The sequence below is a fragment of the Tachysurus fulvidraco genome, chromosome 14 (assembly GCF_022655615.1).
Source record: "Tachysurus fulvidraco isolate hzauxx_2018 chromosome 14, HZAU_PFXX_2.0, whole genome shotgun sequence".
Taxonomy (NCBI): domain Eukaryota; kingdom Metazoa; phylum Chordata; class Actinopteri; order Siluriformes; family Bagridae; genus Tachysurus; species Tachysurus fulvidraco.
The window spans coordinates 1,883,013-1,896,902 of NC_062531.1; the positions used below are offsets into that span (position 1 = coordinate 1,883,013).

The 13,890-nt window shown below is 40.8% G+C and overlaps 1 protein-coding gene across 1 annotated transcript in view; it reads right to left on the reverse strand.

The window, feature by feature from the left end:
* Positions 1-3,818: 3,818 nt before the first annotated feature.
* Positions 3,819-13,890, reverse strand: part of rorca (RAR-related orphan receptor C a) — a 20,882-nt gene continuing 10,810 nt past the window's right edge. Inside the window, exons 2-10 of the mRNA XM_027154096.2 lie at positions 10,991-11,076; positions 10,504-10,645; positions 9,858-10,262; positions 9,283-9,404; positions 9,033-9,165; positions 7,853-7,960; positions 7,292-7,402; positions 6,470-6,582; positions 3,819-6,361 (exon numbers count right to left, since the gene is read on the reverse strand). Of these exons, the coding sequence (XP_027009897.2) occupies positions 6,200-6,361; positions 6,470-6,582; positions 7,292-7,402; positions 7,853-7,960; positions 9,033-9,165; positions 9,283-9,404; positions 9,858-10,262; positions 10,504-10,645; positions 10,991-11,076 (1,382 nt within the window). The 3' untranslated portion in view covers positions 3,819-6,199. The remainder of the gene's footprint in view (positions 6,362-6,469; positions 6,583-7,291; positions 7,403-7,852; positions 7,961-9,032; positions 9,166-9,282; positions 9,405-9,857; positions 10,263-10,503; positions 10,646-10,990; positions 11,077-13,890) is intronic.

Sequence of the window (13,890 nt, forward strand, 5' to 3'; positions counted from 1 at the left end):
GTCTGTGGGCTTCACTAAATGCATATAAGCTATAACGTGCATGTGGGTCGTGCTTTACGAGTTCATCAACATATTCACTTTAGTACAAAAATTACAAGTATTGACAAACTGATGGTTTGGTTTGTCCAAGAAGAAAAAAACAACAACATAATTTTACAAAAGAAGTGACATCATAGCATTATGTGCAGAAGAATCATAGCATTATGTGCAGATGATACAAAATAATGAAGAAGTTTACATGCACTTTTTCTCACCGGATGATTTACTGAGCAAAAACATTGTGAGAACATTTATTTAAGAGCTGAACAAAAATTGAAAAAATTCTACTAAAAAGACTACTAAATGTTTTATATTAACAAAATGTGTTGTTTAACAAGTAAAAATAGATTTTTAAAAAGACACAGGTTAATTAAACAGATATTTAACTGTGTATATAAACACACATATATAGTCAGTCTTTTTAACACTGACTATGCTAAAAATTTACCTATATATCCATGTTTTATCATATCACAGATTCAGAAGTGTTATTCCTACTGTTGCATCTTCTTCTTCTTCTTCTTCTTCTTCTTCTTCTTCTTTCAGCTTCTCCCTTCAGGGGTTGCCACAGCGAATCATCTCTCTCCACCTATCCTATCTTCTGCACCTCAACACTTGCACCCACTAGCTTCATATCCTCATTAATTACATCCATATACCTCCTCTTTGCCTCCTGTCTGGCAGCTCCATGTCCAACATTCTCCTACTGATATACTCACTCTCCCTCCTCTGAACATGTCCAAACCATCTTAATCTGGCCTCCCTAACTTTGTCCCCCAAACGTCCAACATGAGCTGTCCCTCTGATGTACTCGTTCCTAATCCTGTCCAATCTTGTCACTCCCAAAGAGAACCTCAACATCTTCAGCTCGGCTACCTCTAGCTCTGACTCCTGTCTCTTTGTCAGTGACACTGTCTCTAAACCATACAGCATGACCGGTCTCACCACTGTCCTGTACACCTTCCCCTTGATTCTCGCTGCTATTTTCCTATCACACAGAACTCCTGCCGCCTTTCTCCACCCATTCCAACCTTCCTGCACTCGCTTCTTTACTTCTTTCCCACTCTCTCCATTGCATATTGTTCAGAAATTACACTACTGTCAACTACTGAGCAAAATGTATATTTATACTGAGAGCCTGATCACTGCAGTTCACACATTGACCACAGGGAGGCAAATCTCGCTTCACATTTTAAGAACCGTAACATTCGTTTATAATAAGGTTCTTTAAAAAAAGATTCTTTACATGAAAATACTGTATCGGTAATTACAGTTCTTAAATATTTTATTCAATTTTTGTTTTTCTACATTTTATTCAAAATGTAGGGCTCTGCAGTGATAAAAATGAAAATGATCATAAAATAATAATAATAAAACACACCACTACGGTATGTAAAGAGCCCTTTATTCCACTTTTAATCCACATATATTTTATCCCCAAACTACAATTCTACATCAGAATTTCTACATTTGTCTTTTTTAATACTTGCATCCATGTCATAAATTATATTTATTAAAATCTATGTAATTCTGTTCAAACAATTACCCCAGAAATAAAGAAAACAGAAGGATCATGAGTCAGATTCTTTTGTTTGTAAAAACACTCTATTAAAAAATATAAGTACAGTTTGCGTGAACACTGATGACGCTAAACGGGTGAGTAAAGAAACACTGCAGGAAAAAAGACAGCCATGAGAAATCACAAAAAAAGAGAAAAACAAAATTCAAAAACTAGAATCCATCTTTATATGTTTTAATATATAATTTATATCTATACAAGATCCTATTTAATTCAGAAAAAAGTGACACTTCTGTGTGAAATCTTAACATTCAGGACAGCAGTTACTAGCACACAGTGATGAAGGTTCGAGAACATCTGGAGGGTTACAGGTGTCGATGTTGATATACAGTAGGACCAAGAGCCCAGATAACTCCCTGAGGGTCTGTGTGTGTGTGTGTGTGTGTGTGTGTGTGTGTGTGTGTGTGTGTGTGTGTGTGTGTATGAAGTAGCAAGACATTTTCCTTCATTTTACAGAGAATCTTTTCATTTTTAGCCAAATGATCCTGTTAACTGTCCCCTGCTTGAATGAATCAACATCATATCTATTGTACAGTCCAGTTATCGACACCGTCTTAAACACCCAGAGAACTGTTTTATAACCATATTTTTTTAATTTATTTTTTCCCCTAAAAACCTCAAGGAATCCAGTAACTACAGGTTGAAAGGACCACTATTTAAACAGTGCAAAAAAACACCAGATATGGAGCAAGTGCCAACCACCCAGACGAGGAAAACATTCTTAAATCGCTTTTGAGAGAGAGAGAGAGAGAGAGAGAGAGAGAGAGAGAGATATGTGTATTTGATTTGTGTAACGAGTCACTTCAAGATGTGGTTGTATAACAGACAAAAAGTGACGGCACACAACGATCCTCATGTAGTAAAATTGTTTTTAAATGTTTACAAAAAAAATTCACAAACAGATTTTAAAAGGTTAAACATGTGGCTTGAATAGTGTCTTATTTCATCTCTCCCTTATTTTAAAGACCAAATCTTTTCTGTATTTTTTTTAATATACAATTTCTGAGAACTCGGATAAAGTTTATCATTGAATTTTTGTTTGTTTTAAAATATAATTCTTTAAATGGTAAGACCTGGAGACTCAGTCTGTAACATTTTATCTTTAAGCAGTTAACAGGCACTCCGTCCAGGGTGTATCCTGCCTTGATGCCCGATGACGCCTGAGATAGGCACAGGCTCCCCGTGACCCGAGAAGTTCGGATAAGCGGTAGAAAATGAGTGAGTGAGTGAGTCAACAGGTTGAATTGGGCTCTTTAGCTTCACTGTAGTGCCACCTGCAGTTGTGCATGTGTAATAAGTTTTAAAATACAACATTAGGCCATCCTTAAAAATATTTTGGTTTGCAGTAACAGTAAAAAAAAAAAAGGTCGGGTAGGTAGGTCTATATATTTTTTTTTCAAGTTTCAATGTAATTACGTAGGTATGACTTTAAACAAATTAGCATATCGTGACGTCACTGACTGGGTCTTCAACCCGTGCCTTCGGGCGCATCATTGCAAACCTTATTTTGATGCTGGACACAGTTTTTCCAGAAGTTAAAACGGTGTCAAACTGTTTTAATGAATTTGTTAGATGTATTATGGTGCCCGAACCCGTTAATATTATTGTATTGCTTTTGTATTAGTTGTTTGAAGAGTAAAAAAAAAAAAAAAAAGGTCGGTCTTAACGCAAATTTACAAACGTCAAGTCGGTGTCGGACTTGAAGCAAAAAAATAAAAATAAAAAATTGAGTCGGTCCTAAATTTACAGGTCGGTCGGGTTACGGCAAACAAGAATATTTTTAAGGATGGCCTTACTTATTAAAGAATAAGCAGCTTATATTTAGGCTGATACGTCTCTGTTCGACCGGCATATCAGTTCGGTTTCGCGTCATGTCCGACCCTGGTGCATAGTAAAATGCGGTGTGTGCAAAATGTTCATTCATCGGTTTGTGTTAGATACACTCAGAGTGTGTTAAATGACTTGGGTCACTTAAAGGGATAAGAGACAAGGACAAAATCAACTGGGTTGAGAGAACAGCAGTCTGTGAGTGTGTGTGAGGGAGAGAGAGAGAGAGAGAGAGAGAGAGAGAGAGAGAGAGAGAGAGCATAAACCTGAATATCACCAAGCCTGAGGTTACGAGAGTGTACAAACTTTCCTCATTTTTCGAGGTGTAAAATCTATAAGTGCTATTCATCTGCATAAAAACAGCAGCGTCTGGTCAGTTTGAGTCAGAATGTTTATTATCATTATTATTATTATTATTATTAATCATACCTCTGTATTTTCCAGACTATAAGACACATTCCTAAACTTGGTCTGCTTAAAGAGAAAAAAATCAGTATATACCTCACTCTGTTGTTGCAATTGTTTTAATTTAAACCATTTCTAAATTGTAACTTTTCCTTGCTCCATAATTTTCAGTGTAGTAACTGTATTGTTTCCCCTTGTGTCTGATTAATATTTGTAAATCTGCCATCTCACATACAAAGGTCTGAGTTCGCCCCCTAGTGTCTGCCATGGTGTTCTTAAATTTTGTTGAATACGGCAAAAGTGCATCTAATTCTAAATTTGAAATAAAAAAAAAACCCGTGTAATTCATGTTATGTAAATAGTTTTGGTGAACCTATGATATTTAACTTGAATGTAAAAACTTGAGTCTCACTAAATGTAGCGTTGCTGCATTGTTAGCTGTGTAACATGAGTTAGCTAGAGCCTCAACCAAATCTATTCAAATAAAAAAATAACACCTGGAATTGCATATATTTTACTAAAATATGATTTATAATAAAGTGAATTTAAAATTTTTTAAATCGTTGATAATTGGTTCTCTGAATATATCTTTGACTAAAATATTACACTTTAGACGATTCCCGTCTACCTGAACATTTTTTTATAGTTCTATTGAAAGAAGTAAAAAGCGAGTATTTTATAAATGGGAATAAAAACTCATTTTAGATTTATTAAAAACTCATATTACACGTTTGCTTTTCTTGAGCATAATGAATACCATAAACAAAAGGCTAATGCAAAAACCCTATAGACGATAACGATACTATAGTCTGGAAAACACAGTACTGTGCATCACACATCACTGTTTTGTTAAATAGTTCATTCTGCATGTATCTGTACAATATATACTTAATATATAAATATATATTCTAATTTCAAATGCTTTATACACACACATCTATTCTAATTACAGAAAAGTCTAAATCAAAATATCAAATTATCAAAAAAAGTACACGTTTCGTTCTAGAGTCATATTTCCAGAAAAAAAAAAAACAAATGGAACAAAGGTGTTTTTTTTCCTTAAATTTAAATTAATAATACTAAAGATATAAAGGTCAGAAAAAAAAGCTCAACCAATATGTACGCAGCCTCGTTCACATGCATGTGTTGTATCAGCAGATTAGCATCATTAAAATGCAGAGGATAAGAAACTAAATGAATACATTCCGTCTCGTCCATCGAGGCTACGCTACTTTTCAACTACATTCAGAAAAATCGACGAAAAAAGTTTGGGTTGAGTCCAACAAAGTAAGTCTGTCACTAAGAGATTTAAGCTCTTGACCTACATTCGTTCCATACGATGCCAACTGTTCTCCTCTGCTGTAGAAGGAAAGAAAGTGTCCAAACGGAATAGAAAAGAAAAAGTGCCAAAACTTTCCAGCCGGGATCTTTTGCTGCATTTAGCAGACGGAAATCTGAATTTTACATTCTTCTAAAAGTGAGTGGTGAAGTTTGTAACATAAAATACACAGAATTATTTTGCATCATGCTAAAATTTAATCGTTCATCAGCTAGCTATCCGTCGGTGAACGCGATCTAAAAAAAAATTCTAGGATTAAATTTTGTTGGTTTAATGTGATTAGCGATCCTGATATATATATATATTTTAAAAAAAAATCAGTTTTCTTGCAGATACCAGCATGATCATGTACCATGGTAAAGTAAACATGGCAACAGGATAGTATGCCAGTGTCAGTTGAGTCGCTTAGCTGTTGACGTCAATTCTGTCCGTCACCAACTAAAAGCGACTTTAGCCCAAAAACGTCTGGTTTTCTGCACCGAGCTTATATTCATATGAATCTGATACAAAAAGTATAACATTTTAAGGGACAGTTTTGATGAAACTCGACTAGCTTAACTGAACCAATCATTCTGACAGATATATAGCTATAAGTTCTGCATAGTATCATACGTCAACTGAATTTATCATGGATGTAGGTGAACTCAAATTAGCCCCAATATTCCAGCACCAAAGTATCCGTCCACCTGAGCATTTTCATTCTGGTGTTTTTACTTGTCAGTTAAAACAATCCTACATCAACGATCAGCACCGCACTCCCTTAAATGCCCCTTTGGTTATTTCGCTCAGGCCGCACCGTCGATCACCTGTGAAGGAAAGAGCTCACAGAAAAAAAGAGAGTGGGATTCTGAGAGTGTTGTGTGCAGGATTGTCAGTGAGCTGCTGGTCTGTTCACGATGCTTCACATCTACCAGTCTTTTGTTTCATCCCTACATCTTTCTCACCCCCTCTTGGTCTCTGTCTTTCTCGCAGTCTCTCCACCACCAGTCTGAGTGATGCTCTAGCATACTCTAGCCCTTGGTGGAGTCAGGTAAGAAGCTCTCACTCCCGAACACCTCCCGATACAGTGGGGGGAAGCTGCAGGCTGTTTCCGGGTGGAGCAGACGGAAAAACTCCAGCTTGTCGATGTGGAGGTTGCAGATGGACTTTATCACAGGAAGCTTAGCCAGCATCTAAAGATAAAAATGAATACGATTTTTTTCCCTCATAACCTTGGAAATCTTTAGTTCTATACTATAAGTGTACACTAGTGTGATGGTTAAAATGGTAGATATTCGCACCTTGTTGAGTTTGTGCTCATTGGCGCCCTCTCTGCTCAGACAGCGCTGCAGCGCCTGGTATACTTTCTCCTGCAACCTCTGAACCTGCTGTCTGTCTGTAAGCCAGGGCCGATCTGTAACAATAACACACACGCATTCAGAAAACATTTAACTCGTGCAAACCGTCCGTCCGACCTCGTCTTATACGTCAACGAGCTTGATAAAGTCACTAGTGTTAAACAAAGTTAATCTCTAGGTCATAGTCATGGTCAAGGTCACCTGCAATCTCATCCATATACATTTAGACATATACACTGAGGCAGCAGTTGGTGAGAATAATTTACTTTGTTATGGTTTTTCAGTGCATTCTGTGCAGCATTTAATATTCCACTTATCTCTAGTAGAGAGAGAGAGACATTTACCACTTTAACCAATGCTGTCTCTATGCTATGATGAGGCCTAAATCCCGACTGATACATTTCATAGGAATATTATTCCTATGTAGGTCTGAGCATAACTGCTGGGCTATGACCTTGTCTAGGGTTGTGGAGATAAAGGGGAGGTCTGATACTGGCCTATAGTTGGACAGCTGATCAAGGTCAGGTTTTTTTAAATTATGGTTTTGTTAACCGAGAGTTTTAGGCATATAGCCAGTGCTATAAGACCTGATTGCTTTTTAGAAAAGGATTGATTGCTTGGTTTGATTGGTTTGATTCATTTTCCCGATATCGGTATCTTTATTGATACATCCCTAATAACAATAGCATGCAGGTAGTGTCAATTTTGTGCATCAAGTAGAAATGAAATTCTGAAAATTGGATTGAAATGATCATGATGTAAGACCTGGGGAGAACAGGATAGCGGCGCTGAACAGAGCCATTTCTTCTTCTGACAGCTGCAGGCGGCTCATGGATTTAGCAAGTTCAAATACAGCGTTCACCAGGTCATCACAGCCTACAGGGTGAAGAGGGAGAAGGAAAAAATCACTTAGAAAGCGCTTAGAAAACAAAAACGTGTTCCTATCATCCAGCACACAGCAGCTCTTGAGCTCTAGCTCATGGTTGGCTGCTGAAAAAAAAGCCCGATCAGCATCATCGACACCATCAACACCAACATTAACAAAGTCAATCAGCTGCAGAAATCTTCGATCATGCCAGATTTGACACTTTAATCAAGTACAATAATTAAAACTAATTAATATGCACCCAGTGGCAGCGATGCAAGTTATTTTAATTATACAGTATCTGAGCCTACAGGATATTCAGGTTTTGAGAAGATCTTGAAAGAGAAAAACAACACAATTAAGTTGTTAGCGGAAACTTCATGCCAGCTGGCGTCTGTGCCAGCGTTCCTGAATCACACCTTGTGAAAACGTAAACATTGCATAACGACCACGCGACGTACCGAGAGCTTTAAAGAGCTGGACGCTTGCGAACTTCCCGTCGAAGAGCAGCGTGTGGTTCGCTGGGTCGTAAGCTCGACACATCTGAATCAGCAGCACGCTCAGACATCCTGTGGAGACATAAACAACACTCGAAATCAGATCCAAAACTCACGTCAGCGTTCTTCGGTTTATATTTCAGTGTGAATGTGGAGTAAAGAAAAGAACACACGATACACACAGACGAACAAGAAAGGCAACTAAAAACTGTACAGGATTCACTCTGAAGAACGATCCATGAAGTGACGGTGAAAGTGTAGCATACTTCAGGACAGACAGTAAACGTTAAGCTTAGTGCAAAACATTTCCAGAGAAACGTGGAGCAAGTTTTGTTTCCAAAGGAAGCCCCTGATTCTCTGGAAAAAAACATTCTATTACACTTTTACTACACCTACGATATACAAACGAATTGAAATTACAAATGTCTGCTGCTTTCCTCTCCTGCATTCTCAAATGAAAGGTAATGCTACTGTATATGTGTGTGTGTGTGTGTGTGTGTGTGTGTGTGTGTGTGTGTGTGTGTGTGTGTGTGTGTGTGAGTGAGTGAGTGAGTGAGTGAGTGAGTGAGTGACTGTGTGTGTGGGAGTGTAAGCGAGTGACTGTGTGTGTGAGTGACTGTGTGAGTAACTGTGTATGTGTGTGTAAGTAACCGTGTGTGAGTGAGTGTCTGTGTGAGTGACTGTGTGTGAGTGACTGTGTGTGGGTGTATAAGTGAGTGGCTGTGTGTGAGCGGGTTACTGTGTGTGAGTGTTAGTGAGTGACTCTGTGTGTGTGTGTGTGTGTGTGTGTGTGTGTGTGTGTGTGTGTGTGTGTGAGTGAGTGACTGTGTGTGTGAGTGTGTGTGTGTGAGTGTGTGAATGTGAGCGAGTGGCTGTGTGTGTGAGTGAGTGACTGTGTGTGTGAGTGAGTGACTGTGTGTGTGAGTGAGTGACTGTGTGTGTGAGTGAGTGACTGTGTGTGTGAGTGAGTGACTGTGTGTGAGTGTGTATGTTTGTGTGTGGGAGTGTGCGCGAGTGACTGTGTGTGTACTGTAAGTGACTCTGTGTGTGTGTGTGAGAGTGACTGTGTGTGTACTGTAAGTGACTCTGTGTGTGTGTGAGAGTGACTGTGTGTGTGTGTGTGTGTGTGTGTGTGTGTTATGACCTGCTTTGAGCAGGATGATCTGGTCGTTCTGGCACAACTCCATGAAGCCGGAGATGCGCTTGGCGAACTCCACCACGTACTGGATGGCGTTAGTGAGATGCACCACACACTGCTGCCACATCACCTCCGTCGGCTGTACAGGAACCAACACGGTGTGTGAGTTAATCGTGTCCATTTCACACACGTCACACACACTGCGGTAAGAGTGAATGATCTGCTGAAATTATTTGAGGTTTTAGTGGATAAGTACTTTGTTCTGGTAGGTGCGAGTCTCCTCGGCTGTGTACAGGTTCCGTGCAAGCCGTTTCAGTTCCTCTGTACTGTACTGACCCGTCTCTACATGTGACTTCACCACACTCTGAGCGATGCGTTCTGCAAACACACACACACACACACACACACAGAAGAATATACAATAACACATTATTCTACAATTAAGCCAACAGAGAAACAAACCAAGTATGAACCAAATAGTAAGATATTGTAGAGTGACGAATGTGACGTGGCTATAACACCAACATCATCAGAAATTTACCGTAATAATGTGAGGTAAAGAATTCTCACATCTAATTAATTTTTTTCTCCATAAATCAGCCTAAATTCATGTTTGTAGAGAGGCGTTAAGTGCGGCTACACAACACTGAGATAGGTTAAAGACCTGAAATGAGCCACGATCATTTTTCTGTATTATAAGAGTCAGTGATAAAGCTGTTATGTTTTCTGACATCTTCAGGTCAGAGGAGGTTACACTTTGCGAGTTCTCTGGATAATGACACGAGAGTAAGGAGATCGTAGGCTTCACAGGAAGCAGTAAGTGAGACTGACCTGTCTCGAGCAGCGAGAACCCCTCGTTGAGCGGCGAGTGCGAATGAAGGAGCTGGTGATTGTGTTTTGACTCTGTGGAGCTGTGAGAGGACGAGTTGCTCCTTCCGCTGCTCCCTTCTCCACCGGTCCTGTTGTTGCCCTGTGGCTCGAGGCCGCTATACTCGTCCTCCGAGGTCAGGGGCAGGTCAAACAGCAAGCCTCCGAGGTCGTCGAGGTCGCTGAGGGCCGTGCTGGAGCTGCGGCTGCAGGTTCGCGGGTGTCCATCAGGGCTGTTCTCCCCGGGTTCCTCCCCCGCTCCACCAGACGACATGCCGCTGCTGACGCACTCCTGACCCTGCTGATGTTTCTGCACCTCAGCGTACAGGCTGTCCCGCTGCTTTTTAGACATGCGGCCAAACTTCACAGCTAAAAGAGAGGGGTGGGGGGGGATGTCTTTTAGTCAATGATGTTCTGTTCAACTAAAGTCATAGATTCTCAAGTACATAGTGTATAGTGTTAAATATCATGCGTGATACATCGCATCGTGTGTGATACGGGACGCACTAAACACAATAATCATTTATGTCCACAGGTTGTCCCATAAGTCACGTTTAAGACGTTTTAAAAGACACACAAAGATCCAGTCGAGACTTCTTAACGGTCTCACCGTCACGGCTCATGCCGAACGCCAGGCATTTCTGTAGCCGGCAGTGCTGACACCGGTTTCTGTTCGTCCGATCGATAACACAATTCTTCTGCCGAGAACACGAGTACACGGTGTTATTCTGCTGACTCCGCCGGAAAAAACCCTGCAGGGGAAAAAATTTTTAGAATTTGGATTATGAATTAAATAGAATTGTGGGCTCATCACCATCATGTAGAAAATAATTAAGTAATTAATGGATTTGGGACACACTTGACCTTTATATGTTATAATGGAATGTGATAAAAATCTGTTAAAGTATTAGAGAGAGAGAGAGAGAGAGAGAGAGAGAGAGAGAGAGAGAGAGAGAGAGAGAGAGAATAATGAAAATGTACTAGTACTTGGCAGTGAAATTTATTATTCACTAAAAGAAATACATTTAATTCAATTTTTATGATGGAGGTGGAAATATATACTGTATATATACACACATTACATTTTATGTCCTTACCTTACATCCTTCACATGTGATCACTCCATAATGGATCCCTGATGATTTGTCCCCACATATCTTACAGGGGATCACCTCGATTTGAGCTGAGAGAGGGAGAGAGAGAGAGAGGGAGAGACAGAGAGAGAGAGACAGAGAGAGTGAGGGAGAGACAGAGAGACAGAGAGAGAGACGGAGAGACAGAGACAGAGAGAGAGAGAGACAGAGACAGAGAGACAGAGAGAGAGAGAGAGAGAGAGAGAGAGGGACAGAGAGAGAGGGAGAGACAGAGAGAGAGGGAGAGACAGAGAGACAGAGACAGAGAGAGAGACAGAGAGAGAGAGAGAGAGTCAGAGAGAGAGAGAGACAGAGAGAGAGAGAGAGAGAGAGAGAGACAGAGAGAGAGAGAGAGAGAGACAGAGAGAGAGACAGACAGACAGACAGAAAGAGAGATTTAAAAATCAGTACTTCACTCCTCCAATAAATACTGTTTCTGACATATGCTCTAGATCTTCAGTCATTCCACCAAACCTACACTCCACACCCACTGCTGTGTTCAGGTGCCACGTGTCGGTCTGTACACATTGTCCAGTGAATCATCCTTCACTGCAGATCGGCTGTTCTACATGAGGCAGGTTTCTTGACTTCTAAACGAGTCCTGATTCCTCAGTTGGACTGTGAGGTAATACAGTATATTGCTTTGTTGGTTGCATTGCCTTCTTGCTCGTCATTTATAACCGAAGAAACTTTGATTATCGAGAACTCCTTCTCCCTTCTCATGTCCGGCACGTGTACCCTTCCAACGTAATCCCTGTAGACGCTTGACAATATGTATAAAATCTCCTCCACCAGCTCTGATGTAAGGCATTAGGCCTGTCACCTGTTTATGGGCCTCCGCCGGTCTCCATGCTGGTTTACATGCTGGTCACCACACCATTTCTCTGCAGGCATGGTGTGGATCATGGGTTCAAGAAGAGTGTTTATTCTAAAACCCACTGTCCTGGTTCATGGACTTCTCTTTGTACTCGGTTTTAAACAGACTAACCTCCGCAGTCTCAATTTAAAGAGACATCCACCCAAGCCGAGATCAGCTGCCTTTACAGAATCACTCTTGCAATTCAAATCTTTACTGTACATTTACTGTACTGTTCGTATCCTGAAAAGTTCCACCAAACCTTGTCCTCCTTCCTGTACAGAAAGAGTGAATGATGCTGCAGTGAATCCAGTGCTCTCCACTCCAAAGGAAGTCCACTGTTGTCCTTTGCATCCTGCAGATTAGTTCCTCAGGTGGCTCTATGACTATAGTTCTATAACAGAGGGTAGAAACAGCCGGGTTGTTTACCACCGGAACTCTCCCTCTGTATGAAGACTGAGGTAACAGAGTTTTCCGTTGTAGATATTTTCCATTATTTCCTCCCAACACTTTGGTGGTCCTGTTCCCGCCCACTGGCCAATAATCAACCCTTCAGGTTTTCCCCACTTCACCCTTGCTGATGATGCTTTTGTTAAGGCTGTAATGTCATTTTGACCTGTAATATAAGTTGTGATGTTATCAGCGTAGGCTGCTAAAGACACTCTAACCCTAGTATCCATGCCTGAAATAAGAGCTCCACTGAGGTCCCTCCTTATTAGACACAACAGTAGTTCCGTAGCAACACTATATACTTGTCCAGAAATTGAACATCCTTTAGCATCCAAAGCTTTAGAATACAACAATTGAACATAAAAAAACAAATTGGTCACCAAACCCAAAGTTCTTTAAAACATTAAAAAGATACACATGATCATCATTCATTCATCTTCTACCGCTTATCCGAACTTCTCGGGTCACGGGGAGCCTGTGCCTATCTCAGGCGTCATCGGGCATCGAGGCAGGATACACCCTGGATGGAGTGCCAACCCATCACAGGGCACACACACTCTCATTCACTCACACACACACTCACACACTACGGACAATTTTCCAGAGATGCCAATCAACCTACCATGCATGTCTTTGGACCGGGGGAGGAAACCGGAGTACCCGGAGGAAACCCCCGAGGCACGGGGAGAACATGCAAACTCCACACACACAAGGCGGAGGTGGGAATCGAACCTCCAACCCTGGAGGTGTGAGGCGAACGTGCTAACCACTAAGCCACCAGGCCCCACATGATCATCAACACGATCAAATAACAAGATTAGAATTATTTTGCTGATAAAAATCAATTACATCTCTAATTAAAAAGCGACTTTATACAAAAGACACGTAATGTCTGTTCATCCTGAACCAGTGAGGCCTGACAACGTTATAGTCTGAACACAGCAATGATTGTGGTCTCCAATTTTTGAGGAGTCCTTAATCACCTTCCTTTAGAAGCAGGGACAGAACGTTGGGCACCAGCCTGTGGGAAGTCTTTAATGTTGTTAAAACTTAGTGGGCACTTCATCAGTTCCAGGGGACCAGCCATGGGATAGCTGTCGCATTGCCTCTATAAGATCCTGGAATGTGTACAAAAGATCTTCTTTGCTCATTCTCCAAGAATGAGATGGGGGAGCCCATGTCCCTGATCGAGCACTCACGCTCTTATTAAATGTTCCTTTTCTCACTCTTGTAGAAGCGAACCAAGTTCTTCTTATTAATGGTGCTTGAAAAGCAACATTCTTGTTCTTGTGCCGGACAGAACTTCGGTGCGTAACTTGTCCCGCAGCTTTTGTCCTAGACACATGAACGAGGTGTCAGATCGACCGGCTCATTGAGGAGAGGTGTGCTATGATTTTATAAGCGATCGGAATTCCAGAATTCCCGGTACGGAAGCTCAAAGTGACTTTTTTCCCCCATAGACTTCCATTATAAATTTTGGAGGTTATAACTCGGCAAGTTTTCGAGCGATTTACACCAAACTTGACCAGCTCCTTTAGGACCTTACACCGGACAAAGT